At 43.4% G+C, this 24,053-nt stretch overlaps 1 protein-coding gene across 1 annotated transcript in view; it reads left to right on the top strand.

Annotated features, from left to right (window-relative positions):
* Window positions 1-24,053, top strand: part of LOC119177895 (motile sperm domain-containing protein 1-like) — a 34,957-nt gene that overhangs the window by 9,119 nt on the left and 1,785 nt on the right. The window contains exons 4-6 of the mRNA XM_037429080.2: window positions 111-186; window positions 7,048-7,232; window positions 19,782-19,958. Of these exons, the coding sequence (XP_037284977.2) occupies window positions 111-186; window positions 7,048-7,232; window positions 19,782-19,958 (438 nt within the window). The remainder of the gene's footprint in view (window positions 1-110; window positions 187-7,047; window positions 7,233-19,781; window positions 19,959-24,053) is intronic.

Raw genomic sequence — 24,053 nt, 5'->3', positions numbered from 1 at the left:
CACTGTGGCATAGCCTGGGATACCGCAGCAAGTGCTATGTACTGGAGGCTTCTCTTGGTTTTGGTGCTTTTCTTCATCGGGATGAGTTGAGGCCTTACATTTGCTTGCAGTGATTTCAAGTGCAGCGAACCGTTGCAGTGTCACATGGCGATCAGAGGTCATCACACCACACTGCTACACCGAGATGTGAGTGTGAACATGCATTTCATACAATGCTTTCTGCATGCATGTATGGTTTTACAATAGAGCCCAGCAGCATGCTTTGTTCATTGACTGAAGGAAAATAAAGGAATGCAGTATTTTGTTGCTTATAAGCGTATAAGACCAATTGAATGCAATCTGTCACAGTCACTTTGAAACATGACTGTGATAGATTGAGGATATATGTAGCTAACAAGAAAAAGAGATGAGAGCTGAAGAACAAGCTACATTCTGCACACCATAGTCATATTCAAGTCTTCTACAGTATGGGTGCCTGAGCTAGATCAAACTCTGGAGTGTTAGTCAGCACTGCAGATGGCTGGGCCACTTGCTTTGCTAAAACACTTGACGAAGGTGTTAACGACCGCACAGCCATCAATCAGAGTTACAGCCTCCGAAGATACATTCAGCGTCAAGCGTCAGTCAAGGCTTTCGTGCTTGTGGCCAATACAACCAAAACTATCACACATTTGCTATAAAAAGCTTTATGCGCGCTAGAAGAATACCGGACATTTTGTCCGTGAAAAGATGTTATCGAGAGTCGAGTAAAAACTAACAAAAATGACGACGAAAGTCACTGCTTGATGGAATGTGTTGCCCATCATGTCGAAGAAAAAGTGCCGTGTATTAGCTTTCCTAGTTCTTCGAAGAAGCTTTAAAGGTTTCAAGACATAAAATGAAGTGATTATCTAGTTTTGACATGTATTGTGTGAAGTATTGTTGCTTTTAGTTCGCATAACCATTTTCCAGCATGATTTGTATGCTGCAATCGCAAGATATTCAAATAAATTTTGAGCTCTCTACACTGCCATCTTTGTCCCACCTAACAGAAATTTGCATAGAAGATTCGTACAACAGATTTGTTTCGAGCTTCAGAGCACCAACAATGCGAGTGCAAGCGCTATTGGAAAAGTGGGTACGCTGGATCAGTCGCCGCGGCGAGCACGTGGGCTCCACACGTTAAGGTTGTTTCACATGCTGCGATTGCAGCGAACAGAAAAAGTGTTCTATTCGCTCCATTTGTTCTGATCGCAACCGCTGCTAGTGGCGGTCTCGTTCACATAGACGGAAAATGCTGCGAAATTTCCGGTCTGCGACTGAAGCGGCGAGCACCGTTTCTTGCCAACATTATTTGTGGCAGACACTGCAGATAGTTTCAAACTCGATGAAAAGATTTTTGCGTCGTATTATTAAGATTTGATGAACAATAGTGAAGAGTACGCATGTTTCTGTGTTAAAGAACACTTTCCATGCTAAGTTCACTTTAAAATGCGCAACAGCGGCCATTACCAAAACAAAAACCTCGACGCGACTTCGATGGCTTCGCCCGCTTGGCTCTATTTCGACGGGTCCCGACCGAAAAGATTGCTCAGCCGCTGCGCTAAGAGCGAACGATTTTCATGATGTTTATAGCTCACCGCAGACCCCTACGGTAGGAGTGAACTGCTTTTTTTTCACTCTAAGCAAATTCGCAGCCTGAAAATTGCTGATTTTTGTTTTGTAAAACCGCCTTTAGCATTGCACCTGTGCTGTGCGAGTCCTTCTCAAGTCAAGTGCAGTCAAGTAGACGAGTGTTGACATGTTGCTGCGTAATTCAGTCAGAACTTCTGTGTCACGTCAAGAAGGAATTTCTACGTTTCCATTTGCCTACTATAGTGATGCTGCGTGTACTTTTGGGCCGTCTGAGTGCTTCGAGAGCGTAATTTTTTTTCCTTAGGTAAGAGAATGATGCCTTTATTCTCCCTGGCATAAATTAATTAAACCCACCACCCTCAGAGTATCTCCCACTGCTATTTCTCTCACCAGAAGCCTGGGGGACGTCGTTAATTGAGCAGTGACACTGAATTTCAAATTAGAGATGTGGCTTTCATTCGACTGCTTTGTGTCTACAATTTTTCAGTGAAGAATGAGTAACTTATGTTACGTAGGAGTTATTCTCATTAAAGCGCAAAGAGCATTCAAGGCTCAAGGGGGCATACCCAGCCATAAGACATCGACATTATTTTCACGTGTTCAGTGAGCTCCCAGACCACGCCTCAAACACTTGAGTGACGATGAGCGAGCACCGATGACGTCGACCATTTCAGTGTTGTCATCGCGGTGTACATGTGGTAACGTCTGTGAGTGACTCTTGGCTTCCTAGCAACGGCTTCAGTTTTTTAGTTTTGCACGGTCCGTGCAGTGCGTTCGTGTGCATCCAGCGTTTTCATTGTGCCGCTGCGGGGGTTGGTCATGAAACCGTGAGCACGAGCGTGGTTCGGTGAAGCTATACGGTCATCGGGAACAAGTAACACGCACGCAGCGTTTATATGTGTTACCTGCCAGTGCAGCCCCCGCGTGCGTCTCTATCCTCATTGCTGCTCAGTCCAACGTCGATTTCAGTATCACTGCTCATAAGAGGATCGATCCGAAAATGATTCACCAGGCCGTGAAAGCCGCGATTCCATATTCCTCAGTGTATTCATTTTCGCTTGTGGACGCTGATGATGGCGGTGACGGCTATGCGGTGGCGTAGGCATGCCTATACACGTGCGCGCCAAGTAGATGAAATGTCAACTAAATCTTGCGTCACAATTTTGTGTGGCCACGTATTCAGGGGGGGAGGGGGGAGGGGGGACGCGGGAGGTGACCGCTTGGCAGCGTTAATAGCGCTGAAAATTGGCGGGCTTTGCACCTGTTTTGAAACGGGTTCAGTACGGATCACAGTTATCAATATTACATATATCAATTCGACCCTCTGCTGCATATTTGTACCGAATCATTACTAGGGGATCCATATATACGCGTTGATGTCAAATACGCGACATTTGTCAAGTTCATGTCACTGCTCTTTTAACCCTTTCAGCCCTGGATTTTTTGTTTTGGTCAGATACACTTTTTGTGCGCGTTTTTCTAGTAGTTAGGACCTCAGAAGACCACAAACAAAAAATTGAGCCACTGGTACAAGTATTTTCGGATTAATTAACATGGCATCAAATTAGGTAATTAGGGCTTTGTGATTGGAAATTGTAAAAAGTGACTTATTTTTTTCTGCCAATCAATGGTGCACACAAAATGGAAACCAACGTCTTACTTTTCAGCCTAATGCTCACTGAAACAGCTTCGGTACGTCGTCCCGAAAATGGCGCTTACCCGCCTCAACTTACGCGCCTCAGCTTCACGGAAGACCTCGGTCACGCTTCTTCTTCTTTGTGGCTGCTACCTCCACAACCCTGCCGCAATATTGGTGTCAATTGTAGTGGGGATCATTGAAGAACTATGCCCCCAAGAATGAGCAGTATTGGTTACGTTTCCGAGATACTAGGGGAAAATTTGTGTGGTGTTGTCAATTGACACCGCCAGGGCCGAAAGGGTTAAGGAGCATAACCTTGAGTATGTAGACCAGACTGGCAGAATAGTGTGCCAGGGTGGCAGCCCTCTGGGTTGAGTCCCCCCCTCCCCCCCCCCTCCGTCCAGCTTGGTTTTTCCATTCGCCTTCACGTTTCTAATAAGATTTGTTTCTCCCCCAAACAAAAAATATACAATTTGGTTTACTAGAGAAATTCCATGAGTGGTCACTGCGATTCGCAGTTACATATAGAGCCAACGTCCGCCGACTGTGTTGCCCCGCCGCGGTGGTCTAGTGGCTAAGGTACTCGGCTGCTGACCCACAGGTCGCGGGATCCAATCCCGGCTGCAGCGGCTGCATTTCTGATGAAGGCGGAAATGTTGTAGGCCCATGTGCTCAGATTTGGGTGCACGTTATAGAACCCCAGGTGGTCGACATTTCCGGAGCCCTCCTCTACGGCGTCTCTCATAATCATATGGTGGTTTTGGGATATTAAACTTCAAAAATCAATCAATCAATCACCGAAGGTGTTGATGAGCGCGCACAAGGTGAGGCTTACAGATTTAAAAATTACGCGACCGAGTAAAGTCAGAATTTATAAAATAAGACGTACCGATTCGACAACGCAAAAGTTACTCACTTTGCAGGTGACAAAAGATTTGCTTATATCGCCATACGGTAACACAAACAACACTTGTTGCATTTTACACACGCTGGTTGGCATTGTCACGTGTTGGCTTATATGTGACAATGCTGTAGACGTCAACTGTCGTACCGTGACCAATACGAGGTGACGTTGCGTAATAGTAAAAGATGATGATAATTAACTCCACAAAACCATAGTTTGAATATTAAAGAGGTCGCAGAAGAGGGCTCCAGAAATTTGGACCACCTAGTTTCCGTTAACGTGCACCTGAATCTTGTGCACATGGTCCTCGAGTCTTTTAGCTTGCGCAGGAAATGTGGTCTTCCTCGGCGGGATTCGATCCCTGGACCTACAGGCTGAGAGTTGAGCACCACTGTGCCAGGTCGTATCAAGGGCCATGGTAGCTAAACACGGATGGCAAGTGCAGAGTTATGAGACGAAATGCTGAAGCGAAACGATGTATCGAGTAATTTGATGCATTACATTTGTAATATTGTGTACATTACAAATGATCACCGGATAAACACGAGTCGATCATGCCAGCTCATATCTTTCATTATGTGTTGACGTTATCGGCACGCAATAATGTGCATGAAACGGTCACCTACAGTGCAGTGTGTTATTCCTTTCACACTGCACGTGCAGAGGTGCAAGCAGATTGGTTCAGATTATGCAGTATTTGCGAAGTAAGAATAGCCAAGAAGCACCATTTTGTTTCGTGCTGCCACCTCCCACATGGTGCCAACGAGCAGGACAGCCGGCTCGCCGGCCGGACGCTCTTTTCTCGTGATGCTTCGCACACCCGCTATAGTTGCTTTGGAATTGCTGTGAAATGGTCTATTTGTCTAGTTTTTGTTATTACCTTTTGATTATTCCTTAATTTTAACCTTTTCGTCACTTTTTAATGGACTCGGAAATTTGTTTTGGTAAAAAAAATACTCCAGCACACATTGCAGCACACCAAATTATTCATAATCTAGTGCTCTTAACGAAAAAAATATAAGCTGTAGAACAAGATAAACTTTATGGAATATATAAATTTAAAAGTGTGTCAATTTTGTGGCCCCCGGACAAAAACAGCAACAGAAACACAATATATAAAAACAAAAAAAATATATAAAAACAATATTTAAACAATATAAAAACACAAAATATATATAAACAAAGAATACTCAGAATGTACATATTGGACGTAAATTACCCAGCAATAGCGCAAAAATAGTAAATTCTCTGCACAACGCTGCCATTAACATACGCACACACGCAAATCTCAAACAAAGGGCTACTTAACTGCTTGTGCGACGCGAAAAAGCATTTCCTGGTTTGTTTTAATAGGACACAGGTGCATTACTATACTTAAAACCCGTCCTTTCCCGTTATACCAGAGAAGCGTGCTGGTATTCCAGTATAGATAAGCTCCGAATCTGTGAATAATGTTAATATATACCAGACGTCGAGTGAATGAACTTGACCAGACTTTCTAGCGTCACCGCTTTCTATGAGGTGCCTCTATCCGCATAAGCTTCCTTTCCAACATAATACAAGCACATCAATTAGAATTATTAAAATAGGTATTTATCACCGCCACCAGGGTAGAAAAGAACAAATTTGCGCGTGGTCGTAAAACGGCTCGCTCTACTATATTATAGCGCAGGCTGCTATGTGCTCCGGGCGGCCATCTTGGCGCGAATAGAAGTGTTGCAGTCACGTGGAACTCGCATGCAACCGAGCAGGTCTAAGACTGCGCACAAGTGTCAGCGGCTACGTATTTACGTGAAGATGAACACGTCTCTTAAGGCCGTAAACAGAACCACTTTTCGAACAGCCGAGGATGTGCCAGGCTGGCTCAAAACATTGTCGTCAACAGATATTGAAGCTGACGTGCCGTCAACGGCGGACTCAAGGCACGTTTCCTCGTCACTTTAGTCTGGAGTTGTCGGCAGGCAGCTTCGAGCTGTAGTCGTTTCTCGCATCGCAGGTGGGCACCCATGAACTAGCGATTCCGGATGCAGCCCTATGTCAGATTTAACAAGAGAATCGAAAGTGAAGGTGCTGGAAACAGGCTGGAAAACCACTTCTACACTTTATACATGCGGTTGACCTTCGGAAATTGCATTTGGTGCAATAAATCTTCTCTGGTTCCAAATAACAGTGCTCTAGTGAATAACCGACATAGGTTTGAGGCAGTTATTAGGCTTGAACAATGTCAGATTGTGAAGCTGGCGCTATCAGCTTATATTTGATTATCCAGGATTGCCTTTATTAGAACGCTTTTATGTTATTGAAGCATAGCCGCGAGTGCACACGTATCTCTGTGGTGCATCAGCCAAGAGCACACCCCCAGCAAAACATCCTACATTGTTTCACAGAAACTTCCGTGAAAAATCATTACTTTTTTGAACGGTAAAATTTCCCTGGTTACGACAATTCAGTTGCTAGACCAATCACTTGGGAGTACGAGGTGCGTGAGAAAAAAAGTCCAGCATGCCTAAATGAATGATTCACTTCAGTGATTACTGCTGAGCGATTTCAGTAGGCATAGTAATGAAAGAGTCAAGAACATTGAAGGTGTCAGGGCCACAATTCTGTTAGTGAAACTGTTTCTTTCATTGAGGTATAATGGACTTTACACTCTGGCAGAGTTATTGTATTGTATTTCAGAACGTTATCGAAAGCTTTTCAAGAAAGAAAACTTGCTTTTTGCTGTGTACTATTTCAAAACATGTCTCGCTCGTCAATCAGGTCACGTTAAATTTGGGCATTATTCAAGATATTGCAGTGTAATTTTTCAGCAGATTTTAAACCTGCAGCCTCACACATATCTGGCCATTGCTTGTAAAACCACACCGTTCAAAAATTTGTCTCTTAACAGAGTGTTGCAGTACTTTTATTGGTCTGAAGAAAATGTGGGCACCAGAGACAAGCTGCGCATTGTCATGCGTGAGCAAGGCGGCCACATCCTTGGCTTCAGAGACGTGGCTGTGAACCTGTGGCCTAACGGCAGCCGCTCTGATGACCAGAGTGAAGTGGAGTATGAAGAATACGTCTTGCAGATAGGTGAGTGCTGTTTCGCTGCTCCGTGTGGTTAGAGCTCTTGTGTGGCGCTGCGATGTCTCAGCTTCAGTTGATTTTTGACGTATTGAGATACATAAAGTTATCTCTTTTGTGGTCCATAGGAGCTAGTACGCAATAGGTACTCACGGCGGGCACCGTGAAATAGTACAAGTAGCTGGGTGAAAGGTTGGGAGATTCGAAGCTATATACACTGCCTAAAGGCTGGTGCACCAGCGAGCCCCCGCAGTGTATCGTTGTACGCTATGGAAAATAGACTGGACGTATCGACTGGCCAGCTCGAGCTAGGTTGTATGTTCAAGGTACGTGCCACAAAGCCCGTGATTAGTTGGGAAGCAACAGTACCATAGCCAATATTACCTTTAGAAGGAGACTTGACTCAAATTTTTAGTCGGCGTGAATTTTGAAACGCAGCCTTTCCAGAACCCTTGTAGTTATTGTTTTGTGCCAGGGAAATGCTTAGCTTGAGAGAAAAATGTGTTTTTGCGCGGCGCATACTAATAATGCAGTTCAAGCCGCCCACTTCGGAAGAATTTCGAAGAACCCAAAGCAGCCTTTATTGGGCGCTGCGCAAGCGCTTCATACTGAGGCAACATTGCGCTTTCACTAAAATCACAAGTGAGAAGGCTTCCTGTTTTGCTTGTAGTCATATACTTTTCTCGGTGCTGTTGCTTGTAATATATTGCAATATTTTCTACGGATGAAATAATTCAACAGTGGTTGATACTTCAGCATTGTTGTGTAATGTTGGAAAGCCGCCTGCAATTTTGACGCCAGTGCTGGAGTAAGGGTGCCTACCAGTGAGTTTGTGTATGCACGCGCGTGAATTTGTGCTGTCACCCTATGGGAAGCCCTTGTTTGTCCTGCTGGTAAGCCGCACTGCCGAAATAAGGCACATTCCATTCATCTAAACCGAAGCCATCGCTTGTGTTATCTACATCGAATCAACGGTTATCCGCTATAACGTACGAGGTGGCTCGGTTGGTTTTGAGGAATGTAGAAGGAGGAATTGTTCACGAACATAGACGTGAGGATGATATGCAGCCCCCGTTGTGTAAACAAACTTAGAACCTTTGAAGCATTTCTATATTCTTCCGTTTCGGTTATACAAGGATACAGAAGGCTGACAAGATTGAAGGAGTAGCATTGCGCGGAAGCAGTACTTTGATGGGTGCGTTGTTTGACTTGCCTATATGTGGATGTTTTTGTATTCCTCCGCACGAAGTGTGACGATCACACGAGTTGAAAATTCTGTGTTTGCACCACCTTTCTTCATCTGGCGAGGCCGGAGCACACGACTGAATAGACCTGTCTGATAGCAATATTTTCAAAAGCGGTTGAAGATCGGTATACAGCGAGAACTTTAATCCGTGGAACCTCTTTAGGCCAAACATTATCGCTAGGGCTTCCTTCTCGCCTCGTGCGTAGTTGCGCTTCGCCGCATTCGGTATTCTGGAGGCAAGGACAGTAGGTCCTTTTGAACCATCGGGCATAATTTGCAAAAAGAAAAAAAAAAACGGGCGTCCGCACCATAGGACGGCAACTTACAACTAAACCCGTTTGGCATCTTCAAGGAAACGGTCGGAACTTCACTACTGATTAAGCTCTGTTTACATTCGAGGAACGATCTTCCGCATGCGTGCGTCCGCACACAACACTTGTTCTTTTTGAGCAAACCGTACAATGGCGCAGCAACGGTATAGTGAAGTCTTCAATGAATTTAGCGTAGAAGTTCTAGAGACCCAAGAAGGCTCACAGTTGAGTCATGTTGCTTGCCATAGGTGCTTCTATGATGACTTTTACCTTTTCCATGGTTGGGAAAATGCCATATGCTGTCAAATTGGGCCCAAGATAAAAACAATGAATTGCTTGAAAAACGCACATGCCTGTTATAATACAGTGATGTCTTAGTGTGGTAATCACTGCAGCGCCTTTTGTAAGGTTTCCCAATAGTCGTCTATTTTGTCCCCCGCAATGATGATGTCATCATAATAGCAATGCCCTTTTGGGGTATCTTTTACAGCGTGGCCCACTAATGACTGGAAAATGGCGGGAACCCTTGTGATTTCGTATGGTAGCCGCTGAAAGTTGAATGAACTAAGAGGCGTGTTCTCCGTCAACAGCGACTTATTTATTCAGTGAGTGGCTGCGGCACATGTTGATAGGCTTGCGCGACATTCCAAAACACAGAAATTCTCTCAAGCACGCAAGGATTACCAATCTTCCATCAGTGGACACCGGTAGTTCTCTGTCTGCAGAACCTAATGAACCGTGACTGCATTGTCGCTGCATAATCTTGACCGAGCCCCACCTTTTTTTATATTTAGGTATCTCTCTATTTAGGTATCTCTCTATTTTCAAAGGACCATAACGAATAAACGTAAGAGCTGGGAAATGCAAGGGCTAAAAAGGAAGAAAAATGAAAAAGAAGTAAAGTGATGAAACACACAGAATTTTATTTCATGCCTATGTGGGAAGAAAAATCGCGCAGCATAGTTGCTTGGGGGTTTAGCCGTTTACTAATGCCGGAGCATCAGGAAAAAGTTTTCGAGCACCTGCAGGGTCATAACTGTTTAATAAATTAGGTCCTCCATAGCTGAAACTTGGAAAGCATTTAAAGTGGGCATCCAATTTCCCGGACTCTCAAGGGACCACGAAAATGTCTGAAAAATTGGGCAGTCTGTAAAAACAAATCCACGCAAAGGGGCACCTTTTTTTTATAGGTTTCGTGGATGGGGAAAGTCACGGTAAGAATACAGATTTTCGTTGCAATCCAGAGAATGCATCATTTTGGTGGCTCGTAATGAGGCCTTTATTGAAAGAAAAGAAAGAAAATCTAACGAGGCTGTCGTCATCTCAAAGGTCAGCACCTTGGCCCAAATTGTTTTTTTTTGGCAGAGCATTCCACTTGCCCGCGAATATGTCTGCCTCAATTTTAGCTAAGGTAATGGTGTCGGAGACCACGGGAGCGGCCCCGTCAGCAGCACGTGTAAGTGAGCTCGGCACATATCTGCCTATAACTTTAGCAATTTTGGTTCTAGGAGAGTCAGAGTGGTGTCTATTTGTTCGTGAAAAAACAAGAAGTTCAACCGCTACAAATACTGCAATTACAAACGAAAGTTTTGAATTTTAGAAGCGGAAAACAGTGTGAATCTGTGAAAACAACAACAGTCAGACCACGTGTTTTTACGTTCGCTTGTAGCTTTGTTAATATTCTACCGGAAAACTTCTTACTTATACAGTTGAAAGTCCTTAGGGCAGGCCTGACGCTACTGAAGTTTGATCATGCTAGCTTTAATAGTTCCAGAGTTATTCCGCAATCAAATTTAAGCCTAATCACTAAAAAAATTAAATTGGTAGTATCACCTTGCAAACGCATTTAAATTTTGTCCGCTAACTATAATAATACACCGCACTCCATAGGCTACCAGGAGGCCTAATTCCGTACACTCTAGGCCCTTAACTAAGGTGGTAATCAGCAAAAAGCTCATTTCATTAGAACAAATTTTCAAAAGAAGCTACAAACGCCACCGAAAAATAGCTAATATCTTCTTTTAGAACACAACAGTCTGGTTTTTTTCGTGTAAAAATAATTTTGATAGCTTAAGATAACCGGAAGATACAGAGTTAGAAAGAATATAACGAAAACCGCTAATAAACGTGTGGCGCCCGCGTCTTCCCTCGCTCAGAGGAGGAGGGTGGCTCACTGCTTGGGAAAAAGGTACGCCCGTCAGATCAGTCTTGAACCACGTGTTTTTTTTTCCCCTTACGATCGCTTTTAACTTTGCTAATAACCTACCGGGAAACTTCTAACTCATACAGTGCAAAGCCCTAATTGTAGACCTGTCGCCGCTCAGGTTTCATCAGGACAGGAGTAATAGCACCGGAACTATTTCGTGACCAAAATTAAGCCTATTCACTAAAAAGAATAATTCGGTAACATCACCTCACAAACGAATTTTGTCTGCTTATTATATTAATAAACAGCACCCCATAGGCTAATCGGAGGCCCAACTCCGTACTCTCTAGACCCTTAATTAAGGGAGTAATCAGCAGAAATCTCATTTCACTAAAACATATTTATAAAAATAACCACAAACTTGACTGATACACCGCTGAAACCTACACTTAGAACATAACAATTCGGGTGCGGCGATGGCGTAGTGGTTAGAGCATCCGCCTCGCATGCAAGAGGTCCGTGGTTCAAATCCCGGGCTGCGCAGCTCCCAACCAGAAAAAAAAAATCCGCGTGTTGATGGAACTGCATTAAGAGGCCTGGGGTGCGGCCTCACCGGCAACCACCGCCGGGAACGCACTGCCTCACAAGAGAAGGATTGGCCACCCTGGTGCAGTATCTGGCCACTACCTCCCGCATGCATACGTCAAATAACTCACGGCCCTCAGTTCCCAGCAGCTGCGAAGCAACTGACCATGGCGGCGGTCAGATCTGCAACGCAGCAGAGGGTGCTAAGAATCTCTGGACTACAGGCCGCCTTTGGAACCTGAACCTGGCAACGTTTAACGCTAGAACCTTATGTAGTGGGGGAAGTCTAGCTGTAACATTCGAGGAGCTAGAGGGTGTTAAATGGGATATAATAGGGCTCAGTGAGGTTAGGAGGACAGATGAGGCCTATACTGTGCTATAGAATGGGCACGTCCTTTGCTATCGGGGCCTGGCAGACAGAAGAGAACTGGGAGTGGGGCTCCTAATTCACAGAAACATAGCTGGCAACATAGAGGAATACTATAGCTATAATGAAAGGGTGGTAGGTATTGTAATTAAACTTAATAAAAGATACAAGATGAAGGTAGTACAGGCTTACGCGCCTACATCCAGCCATGATGACGCTTCAGTTGAAAGCTTCTATGAAGACGTGGAATCGGCAATGAGTAAGGTAAAAACACAGTATACTATAGTGATGGGCGCCTTTATTGCAAAGGTAGGGAAGAAGCAGGCTGGAGACCAGGCAGCAGGAGATTATGGCATCGGCACTAGAAACGCCAGAGGAGAGCTACTAGTAGAATTCGCAGAACGCAATAATTTGCGGAATTTGAATACTTTCTACCGAAAACGAGAAAACCGCAAGTGGACATGGAAGAGCCCTAATGGCGAAAATAAGAACGAAATAGACTTTATAATGACTGCACACCCAGGAATCGTGCAGGATGTGGAAGTGGTGTCCAAGGTACGATGCAGTGACCATAGAATGGTACGGTCTCGAATTCGCCTAGACTTGAAGAAGGAACGACAGAAACTGATACGCAAGAAGCCAATCAATGAGCTATCACTGAGAGGGAAAGTACAGGAATTCAGAGTGTCGCTGCAGAACAGGTACTCGGCTCTTAGTGAGGAAACCAACCTTAGCGTAGAGACAATGAATGATAATCTGACGAGTATAATTACGGAGTGTGCAGTGGAAGTTGGAGGCAGGGTAGTTAGACAGGACACTGGCAAGCTTTCCCAGGAAACGAAGAATCTAATTAAGAAGCGTCAAAACATGCAAGTGTCAAGTACAACAGACAAAATAGAACTGGTAGAGCTTTCGAAGTTGATTAATAGGCGTAAAGTATGCGATGTAAGAAGGTATAACATGGAGAGAATTGAACACGCTCTGAAAAACGGAGGAAGCGTCAAAGCAGTGAAGAGGAAACTTGGGATAGGCAAAATTCGGATGTATGCACTAAGGGACAAAGAAGGCAAAATAACTACCAATATGAATAGGATAGTTAAAATAGCGAAGGAGTTTTACAGAGATCTGTACAGTAGCCGAGACAACCACGACCTTAATACTATAAGAACTAGCAGTAACCCAGATGACACCCCACCAGTAATGATAGAAGAAGTCAGAAAAGCTTTGGAGAGCATGCAAAGAGGCAAAGCTGCTGGTGAGGATCAGGTAACATCAGATCTGCTGAAAGATGGAGAACAGGTTGTGTTAGAAAAACTAGCCACCCTGTTTACGAGGTGTCTCCTGACGGGAAGGGTACCAGAGTCTTGGAAGAACGCTAACATCATCTTAATACATAAGAAAGGAGATGATAAGGACTTGAAGAATTACAGGCCGATCAACTTGCTCTCTGTAGTATACAAGCTATTTTAAAAGGTAATTGCTAACAGAGTAAAGAAAACATTAAAATTCAATCAACCAAAGAAACAAGCAGGATTTCGAACAGGCTACTCAACAATTGACCACATTCATACTATCAATCAGGTAATAGAAAAATGCTCAGAGTATAACCAACCACTATACATAGCCTTCATAGATTACGAAAAGGCGTTCAATTCAGTAGAAATATCAGCCGTCATGCAGACACTGCGGAATCAGGGCGTAGATGAAGTATATATAAACATTCTGGAAGAAATCTACAGGGGATCAACTGCTACCATAGTGCTTCATGAAGAAAGCAACAGAATACCAACCAAGAAGGGTGTAAGGCAGGGGGACACAATCTCCCCAATGCTATTTACCGCGTGCTTACAGGAGGTTTTCAGAAGCCTAGAATGGGAACAGTTAGGGCTAAGAGTTAATGGAGAATACCTTAGTAACCTGCGCTTCGCCGATGAAATTGCATTGCTGAGTAACTCAGGGGACGAATTGCAACTCATGATTACGGAGTTAGACAAGGAGAGCAGAAAGGTAGGTCTTTAAATTAATCTGCAGAAACGAAAGTAATGTACAACAACCTCGGAAAGGAGCAGCGCTTCGAGATAGGTAATAGTGCACTTGAAGTTGTAAAAGACTATGTGTACTTAGGGCAGGTAATAACCGCAGAGCCTAACCACGAGATTGAAGTAACTAGAAGAATAAGAACGGGGTGGAGTACATTCGGCAAGCACTCTCAAATTATGACAGGTAGATTGCCACTATCCCTCAAGAGGAAGGTATACAACAGCTGTATCTTGGCGGTACTTAGCTACGGAGCAGAAACCTGGAGACTTACAAAGAGGGTTCAGCTTAAATTGAGGACGACGCAGCGAGCAATGGAAAGAAAAATGGTAGGTGTAACCTTAAGAGACAAGCCCCGCCGCGGTGGTCTAGTGGCTATGGTACTCGGCTGCTAACCCGCAGGGCGTGGGTTCGTATCCCGGCTGCGGCGGCTGCATTTCCGATGGAGGCGGAATTGTTGTAGGCCCGTGTACTCAGATTTGGGTGCACGTTAAAGAACCCCAGGTGATCTAAATTTCCGGAGCCCTCTACTACGGCGTCTCTCATAATCATATAGTGGTTTTGGGACGTTAAACACCACATATCAATCAATCAACCTTAAGAGACAAGAAGAGAGCAGAGTGGATTAGGGGACAAACGGGGGTTAAGGATATCATAGTTGAAATAAAGAAGAGGAAATGGACATTGGCCGGGCATGTAGCGCGTAGACAGGATAACCGCTGGTCATTAAGGGCAACTAACTGGATTCCCAGAAAAGGGAAGCGGGTTAGGGGGAGACAAAAGGTTAGGTGGGCAGACGAGATTAAGAAGTTTGCGGGTATAAATTGGCAGCAGCAAGCACAGGACCGGGTTAACTGGCGGAACATGAGAGAGGCCTTTGTCCTGCAGTGGACGTAGTCAGGCTGATGATGATGATGATGAGGTATCTCTCCTATCATATGGTAATGGCCGTGCTTTTGAGAACACTGGTTGGGCTCCTTCCTTCAAAAGATTGCGAACTTCCAGGTTTTTCAAAATTGCCGGGGCGCTGTTGAAGACATCGCTGTACTTTTTTCTTAGAGCTGTCGTCCTTCACTCTTCCGGGTAGACTGTATATTGATTTTCAATTTACCTGCAGTGTTTCCTACCAGTCTTTTCCCGTGAGCGCGGGCATCAGCATCCCGTTCTTTTGAACTACCACGACGGGCAAGGAAACCATTTTGGTCCATCAAAATGTTTGCTTTTTCCAGTACATTCAGCTTTTCCTCTGGTGTACCTATGCCTCGACTCATAAGCTTACACGTACTGGACATGTGGAAAATGTTGCTTGTGCCATAATTCTGGTACCGTTGTGACCGCTGCACCCTTATCAATTAACATAAAAACAGTCTTCCCTTCAATGTCTGGATCTGTGCCTTTAACCATTGCAAATTTTGTTCAAAGAAAACACCATGTGACAAAACAAGTCTTCAGATTCGTCATGCGTAGCGGTGAGGTGACATATTTGACATACATTGTTTTAGGACCTTCCTCGCAGGCAGATTTCACATAATCCTTTTTTTTACTGTTTCGGCAAGGATGGTTTCAATACCGACACCTTGAAAGCAGTCTTTTAGACCATTAGACTTTCTGGCTGACCGCTTTGACAGCAAAGCTAATTATGAAATCTCAACTCGCGTTTCGCGCAGCACCGTAGTTGTCCGCCGCCGCCGCCACCGCCTGTGCCCGTAAACACATCGCGCAAAATTAGAAAGAAAAAAACCTAGCACCAATGAAACTGTGGGGCTCGAAGTCGAGTACGCTGGGTGCCAGCCCAGTATTCAACCACTAAGCCACGCCGATGCTTGGGACTTGTTGGCGAACTTGCCTTAGGCAGGCTCGATGCCGGGAAAGCAATCACGTTATTACGACTAATAAAGTGTATTAAAACAGTGAAAGAACAACCAGTCGTCGCGCAATGAGAATAGCGTAACAAGTTGGTCGTGCCACAGTAGAACCCCTTAACAAAAGCTTGTTATTGTTCAGCTATTAACTGTGGTGAATACCCACTTCAGCCATGATTCCTCATCGTCTTCAGTCACTGCATGAACAATGGACACAAAATTTCTCGCAATACTTTTGAGGACCGTGCTCCTCAGAAGGATGGCGAAAAATAGCATACCAAATGTCGGCCTCCTACCCTAAAATCTTTATTGTATAATGCCGTAGTGGGCGTCAAGCAAGTGTGCTTGCAGCAGTTACCCAGTGAGTGTTTAGAAACATTTCTGAAAGGTTGCTCTTCTAGCTTTCACTGTGACTATGCTGCACCTTCCTCGCAGGCCTGACGTTTTTTCTTTTTTTCCGCAATGCTGACAGGTAATTTGCAACTTTTTTTCTTGACCATCTTTCGATCTCGCAACTGGGCTTCATTTATTTTCCCTATCATTACACCGCCTACTGGTATAGATGTTCACGCCTAATGGCTTTCCGTCATTCGTGCATTTGCTTCACGTGTTACGCTGCTAGCTCTTTGTCTAGTAACATTCGTCATACCAGTTCGAACGAATGTGTAAACTATTGATAAGTATTTTCCTTAGGACATGATTTTGAAATATTTCGAAATTAGTCTCTTGCTAGGTGCATCAGTGTGGTAATAAAGTCTGACACTTTCATTTTCTTGTGGCATTCGACGGCTAGATTTACAACATTCAGCGACATTTGAAAGAGCTTAGCCTAATTGAGTTGTTAGAAGCTGGTTAATGTTTTCATAGGTTTTCTGAGTACACATATCAAGAAGTCAGATATGTCGGCAAAACTTGTGGAGCTCACGTGGACTTACTCATGAAATACATTTTGAGTTTTGAACTCACCCGGACTCACACTCACGAAAATTTTCCTGAGCCGGACTCTGTCGCACTGACACTCACGAAAATTCTGTTCAGCTGGACTCACCCAGACACAAACCTACCAAAATATTACTTACCCTGACGTACTCAGACCTGGATTCACAGTTTGATCTCAGTCTGAGTGAATCCGAGTGAGTTGACTCATGGACTCATGAGTTCGGTAGCCTGGAGTGAGCATCTTCAATGGTGGTGTGAATGCTCTTTAACACCAATATTTGTAGTAACTGGTGCTCTTGTTGGTGTCTTTTGATATTGTATCCCTGAAAACAAATTCTGAGTGCCTGAAAGCCAGAAAGGTCATTTTTCTTAAAAGGGATCACAGCTAATAAGCTATAATCATCAAGAAGCTTCCTGAAAAGGTTGGTGGGGGCAGTCAACGTAATTCACGCCGATAATTAATCAATATCGAAAGGGTGTTTTTTTTCCGAAACGTGATTCGGAATACCGAAACGTTATTTTGGAATAAGTGTGAGTATAAACGTGAATCAAGGTAAGGCTGATAGTAATGCTAAAGAGGACTTGGTATTACCAGGATACGCATCTTTTTTTAGTTCTTCATAACTTTTTGTGCCGTCAACGTTAGGAGATAACTTCAGTTTATTCTTTGGTGGGACGTCATTTATGTCGATGACGTTCTCTAATCGCTAAAATTTAAGCTTATATAGTCACTTATTTGGTTGAACTCAGAAATACAACCGAATTCGAGACCGGGAAATGCTTGAGCCATTAGGAATTAACTTCACTTATCTGTAGATCCAGCTCTTTAATGCGTGTTGCACGTATTTGCCGTTTTTGTACGACCGCTCTGGCCAGCGCTGAAATCTATGCAAGGACTCTGCTATGCCCCACTTTCTCGGTATCTACTACTTTCTGTGTTGCTTCAAGCTGTCCGTAAAGACCTGGCGGCAAGGACTCTGTGTCACCTTGCACCATGTGTAGCCCAGTGTCAAGCCTAGTCAAGCGCGGTGGTGTCAATGACATGTGGATGCCATCTTCGTCGCCAATTGTTCTATTCAAAACAGCACGCAGATGCTTCACTAGCAGCAATGCAAAAAGAACTGTTATTGCAGGCACCAACACGCTTTTGTAGATAACGATGCTCGTCGGGCAAGCATGCATCATCAATGGTCGCATTTTATCTGGACACGGGCTTGACACAAAAAAGAAACATTTATGAAAACGAACGTTAATAAATTGAAGATAGGTCATGAAATTGTAGTTCACTTTTTGTGCAATTGGTATGACAACACACCATCACCGCAACCCATGCTAACCTGTAGCACGCCATCCAAGGGAAATGGACATTCACGTTAGAAATTTCTATATTCAATAATGGGCCAAGTTAAGGCCGCCCAACATTCTGTTGTTTAATTCACCTGCACTCGCTAAAAAATGAGCAGGTGTGACTCTTTCAGGGGGTTCTGACTTGCCACGCAGACGACTCTCTTTAAAAAGGCACGGTGACGCTCTGGTGGCTCAAAGTGTGCGCGCTGTCAGAAAGTGTCCGAACCCTCCTGGGAAGAATAAAACGACGCTTTCATGAAAGCTCACACTCCACTTATGAGGGAGCCTGGCGACTCTTGCCGGTGACACTCCTGCAAGGGTCAAATGACAGCCACGGTAGCGTTCAGCGACTCTACAGCTAATTTGAGCTACAAAATGGACCCATGCTCTACTTTTTTGTGACCACTGTAGGAGATAGTGAACTATTCATAAAAGAAAAAACTGCGATGATGCTTGACATTATGTCGAGTGACTGCTGAAAATCAGTTCAGTTTTAGTAATATTTTAGTAAAACCCACACAAAAACATGCCATTTCTAGCAGAATGCTATAGAAAGCGCGAAAAGGTGGCATGTAGTTCCGATTAAGCCGTTGAGATGTTCGTCATCTAAATGCTTGTATATTACAGCGAACCAAAGTTTTTGACTGTATTGCGCATAGTTTCTTGTTCAAGATAAAGGGGAGATATCGGCATCATCTTTCCATATTTATTCCTTATGGTCATGAATAAATCAAAATGTCGTGATTGCTCAAAAAAACAGAGCCTTGTGACTTGCTACGTTCTCTTCTCCTGATCAGCGCTGGCAGCCTTGAGAAATGGTACCTGAAAATAAGAACTTCATGCCACGAGATAGTAGAATTGAAGCGAAAGTTGTCAAAGTCTACACAATAAATAATTGAGTATTCATTATGAAGACTTTAAGCAAAACTTGTGCAAAGAAGCATGGTAGGGAACTGCACGTTTTTTGCCGTTGTCTTTCAAAACACTCCTTCCAACTAGTACAGTTCAACGCACTGTTACTGTAGAAAATTCTGACACGAGTGATTTGTTTTAAACGGTTTTGCGACAACAAACTATCCCGTACAAAAAAAGCTACCTCGTTTTGCATTAAGCAGTGGTTATACACAAATTATAGCTCTTTTATGTGAGGAATTGTTTCAAGACACAACGATGATGGTATGAACTCTTTAGGAATGAGCATTTAGGCACCTATTGGAAGAGAATTAAAATATACTTGCGCTAAGGGTCGTTTATTACAGCGGAAGCATACAGAAGGCTACCTATCGCTTTAAAATTTGCTGGTACCATTCTGTAGCTGTGGAGGGGACGGGCAGATGTCTTTCTTGGGACAAACTTTCAAGCTAGCAGTGAAATTGGAGAAAACACTTGCATGGGCAGAGGCATGTGCTCGAAATTTTGCAGTATATGCGAGTAGTCCCGTAATCACTAAATTACTTCAAGCACAAGCTATTCTGACTTGAAAATTCAAAACTGAGACAGACGTTGAGATTTGTACTACTCACAAGGGTTTTGATGCATGTGTTTGCTTTGTGGGCATTAGTATTCATTTTTTTGTTGGGGGACAGTGTTGTCGGCATGAAATATCTGGCCACCCTTCTCATCAGAGCGGGATAATAATGCTTCTGTTGTAGCGGCTTTGTTGCCGCCAGGGCGACTGCATGAAAGAGAAGCAATTATTATCGGTGCTGTGCTTGCAGGTTCCAGCCCTGCACAGTCACTGCCACAGCAAGGTAGGAACGAAGACTGGACCTTATCTGGTCTCAGGCCGCTTCTGCTGTTCTTGGTGGTTGCCTCGGTTGTAGTTCTCCTGTTGCCACTTGAGGGTGCATATAGTGCCAGCCACGAGGCCAAGCTGTTCGCTGCATACGTCCTTGGTAGGTCCATCCCATGTGAAATACGGACTTGATTGCCTGATCGGCCAACTGGTGCACCGTTTGGTTTGACCATACTGCTGCCCTGCTGATATTATTCTCATTGTTGCACATTTTTAGAAGCTGCAGTTACAACAAGGTCAAAAAGTGATTTCTGTTTAACTACTCTGATCAACGTCGGCCTTTATATGAAACTTCACCATGTTGGCGTCTCTGCCCATGATGCAATGGTGGTGTGGCCGATAATAAAATGAGATGGCTGAGATACACAGGACATGTGCTTTGTGATCCCACTAAGCAATATATGAGAATACAAAGAATGTTTTTGCACAGTTTGAGAGAACACTGGAACATGAAAAAATGTGTAGATAAACACACAAGCAGTCGACGGCTTTTTACCAAAAAAATGTCTTATGGTACTTTATGTTAATCAGTAAACCAAAAATCTTTATCACCAATTTTCATCTCGCCACTTTCATTGTCATCATCCTCACAGCATTGGCAATGCACAATAGTGGCGGACTCTTTTTGTCTTACCAGTCCAGAAATGTCGCAGGCTTGCTAACTGACAAACTTTTAAAATGCCTCACCACTCTAATACTTTTTTGTCTTACCCATGATTCGCGAGTACACTTTTATGCATTTTATTTTCAAAAGTAATACCATAACCCTAATCTTTTGCTTTGGTGGTTTTGTTTTGTGACACCTGAACTTTTCACCCCATTCTCCGCACAATGGAGCTTCCTTTGGTGTGCTGTGGTTCTATCATTCTCATATAGGAGTCACAAAATGTTGGTTCTGATCGGATGCTCGAAACAGCTATCCATGTTTTGTAGCTTTTGTTGGTTTATTAGGTCTCTATCTCCAGTTTTTTAAAACTAATTCTCTGCAAGTCTGCAGTGTCATTTCCTTGATTAGGAACACTTTAGCAGAAAAACCTTTGAGGGAGTGCCCATACTTATAGTGCACAGTAAAGTAGCGCGTTGGCAGAATACTACCTCACTATACCTGAGCACGATTGAAAGCCTCAGTGTATTACGTTGTATTTGAAATTCAGAAAATTATGGAGGGTGAAGTGACCGGGTGTAGGAAATATAGTCCCCGGAATATACATCCCCGGAAGAAACAGCCTCTTTTGCATGGCTGTCTAAGAAAAAATTTCCCCGGGTGCAAATTTACTGAAAAACAAATAAACTCCTATCTTTATTTTATTCGACACTTCGCGAATTATTAAAGTGTACTGAGAAACGAAGTTAAAACCGAATTGTGTGTCCTACATTCTTCAGCGAGGTAGAAGTTTCTGTCCAGAAAACAGGTGCTGCTCTCTCAAAGTAACTTCGAGCATGTTAAACCTGCAAATACGAGTTCTCATTTTTGTTTTAGTTTTTGGGCCAGTACCGTAGCACAGGTTACTCTCTGGACGGTCGCCCGCAGTGATAGTTTGTGGTGCCGGAATAACATGGTCTCCGAGGCTGACAGGATTTGGCTTGGATATTACGCTCCGCTGCTGGCAAGTGCAGCGTTTCAGGCTCTGCTCACTGCCTATACGGCATTTTGTTTCGTTAAAATCTGATGGCATCTGCGAAAAGAACGGCGGGTTTTTCTTTCGAGACAAGTTCAGTCTCTTTCATTTGCTGCCTTGTTCTTGCGATATTCATTAATCGCAGCGTTATCTGAAGGGTGGTTGTGGTGAACGCTTCAGTGGTATAGTCCGTCGCTTTATGGTTTCCGCGTAATTCAAACGCCTTTGCATCAATTTGTGCTTCGCGCAAAGCCAACAAATATCCAAGGCAGTACCTTTTTGTCTTTACATATTAGCCCATGCACCGCTTTCTGTCTCCTGTGTTTGATTTTATTTTCTCCATTCTGCAAATAAGAACCGTAAGGTCAACCACAGGGCAAGTATCAATTAAGCAGCCGAAAGCGTTTGTGTAACTAGTGCTGGTTCAACCAAGAGGTTGCCTCCTGTTAAAATACGGGGGCGCTGAACTGCCATCCCCGTTTTGTCTTCTTCAGGTGCGTGCATAGCTATAGACCGCATCTGAAATGCGCATTGTACGGTATATTGCGTCTGACATTACACTTATACATAAAAGTTAGGATAGCTGGTATGTCATTATGGTGCTTCGTCAAAAATATTTCAGCAAACTGCAATCTACACGCACATCTTTTTTTTTCTTTGAGAAATAGAGAATCGACGACTGGATGGCGCAACGTTCGACGATGTCCGTGTTGTGGGCACGTTTTTTTCCGACAACGCAAATGAGGACATTTTGTCCAGGGATTTTTTTTTCTGGAGACATTTCTTCCGGAGACGTTTTTCCGGAAACCGAAGTGCCATGTAACAAAGTATATAATTTGGAAGACACAATGAGCGGTCAATGGGCACAGAAATACTTGTTCTAAAATAACGCATGATGGCATTCTCTGCATAACAATGAGTAGCAGTAAAAGCTCCAACATCTAAAAAGTTAACTGATACTCCTGGGAAGCTGCCTGTGACCTTGCTTAGCCGCAGAGAAACAAAAAATATATTACAAGTTGGTATATTGCCCATTGTTGTATTGATGAAAATGTTCAATATCTCAAAAGGAATTATAGGGTCCCTTTCAGTTTGAACTAGACAGCTTACTATATGTCGTAATAGCGTATTCTAGTTGGAAATTTAAAACAATGTAAAATACGAGATAGAAGGAAACAGACCCAAGTGCTGACTCGCAAGGTTTATCTGTCACAATCATGCAATATATGCAGTGCTCACAAATTGAACTGAGTGTTTTAGGCCTAAGAATTTCATACGTTGGTATCTTCTATTGGATCAAGAGGAAGTCATGTTGATGTAAGTTTGACTCTGACATTTACCGCAGAGCTAATCCAACCTTTATCTACTTGTTGCCTTTTAATCCATGAGCACCCTACACGCAGAATATGGCAAAAAATTAATACTGTTTTTTTTTAGTTACTAGTCCCACTTCAATGGGCTCTGGAACGCTTTTTCAAGCAACAATAAAAGGAATACACTGGAAGAGCTTATTGCTTTACAAATTCAACGCTGAAAGAAGCTTAAGAATCCGTCCAGTGCGAGTCGAGTTACGAAGAATTATCGCGTGCTGCAATCGCATTCTCTCTTCTCTCGTCCCGACAAAACTTCTGGAAGCTAAGCAGAAAGAGATGGCAAGGGCAAAAAAAACGACGTCTATCACGCCTCGTGAATGACGTCAGACGTTTTTATTTTTTTTCTTCGACTGCGTGGCTTTTTCTTAGTGTGATGGCGCACCCACGCGTAGACAAGTCGCGGCCTCCCTTGGGGATCTCTGTAATGACCGAGGGCGCAATGTACAAATCAGCCAATGGCTGGAAGATGGGCTTGCTACGAGTGATTTTTGAGCGTCTTCTGTCATTTGTCGGAAGAAGGGAAAGGAATTTTAGCTGACTTTGAGAATTTATTGTGAATTCCAGGCTGCGTGCTGCACTATAATATTTGGCTCGCTTGTTGTCGTGAGCCTCTACTACTGATCGGCAGTGTTTTCTGACCATGCTCAAAAAGTGTTGCAGGGCTCTTTAAGTTGTCAAGCGTGTTTCGAGAACTCGCTTAGGAATTTACTGCAGGAGGGTAATAATAAAATGAAATAAAAATGTATTTTTTATTTATTTTGTTTATCATATACTGCGAACCATTTAAGGTCCAAGCAGGAAAGGTACAGCAAGTTCGAAGGTAAAATAAAGGTACAACAAAGTTACAACAAAATTGATACTGGTATACACGAAATGTAAGAAAAACATAGATGTAAGAAAAACATAGAAAAACAAACATGTAATTAAATTGTTGTCCTGAACTGAAATAAAATAGCTGCGATTGCTAATAAAATTCAAATTTTTTTATCTGTGAGCAAAAAGAAGCATATTGTAAACCAATGAAAAATGGTAGTTATTGAGTCAAAACAACCTAAAGTATGCAAAACACATATTTAGGTCGATGTTTAAAGCTGCCTAATGTGAGGTCATTCAAAAACTAAATACTTGTACCATTTGGCTGCAGTAATAATAACAGTAATGATGATTATATTCCAAATAACTACTTCAGTAGTGTAAAAGCAG

Source organism: Rhipicephalus microplus, chromosome 1 (genome assembly GCF_043290135.1).
Source record: "Rhipicephalus microplus isolate Deutch F79 chromosome 1, USDA_Rmic, whole genome shotgun sequence".
Lineage (NCBI taxonomy): Eukaryota > Metazoa > Arthropoda > Arachnida > Ixodida > Ixodidae > Rhipicephalus > Rhipicephalus microplus.
Note: the sequence above shows the minus strand (reverse complement) of the source record. Positions and strands in the feature narration are given on the sequence as shown.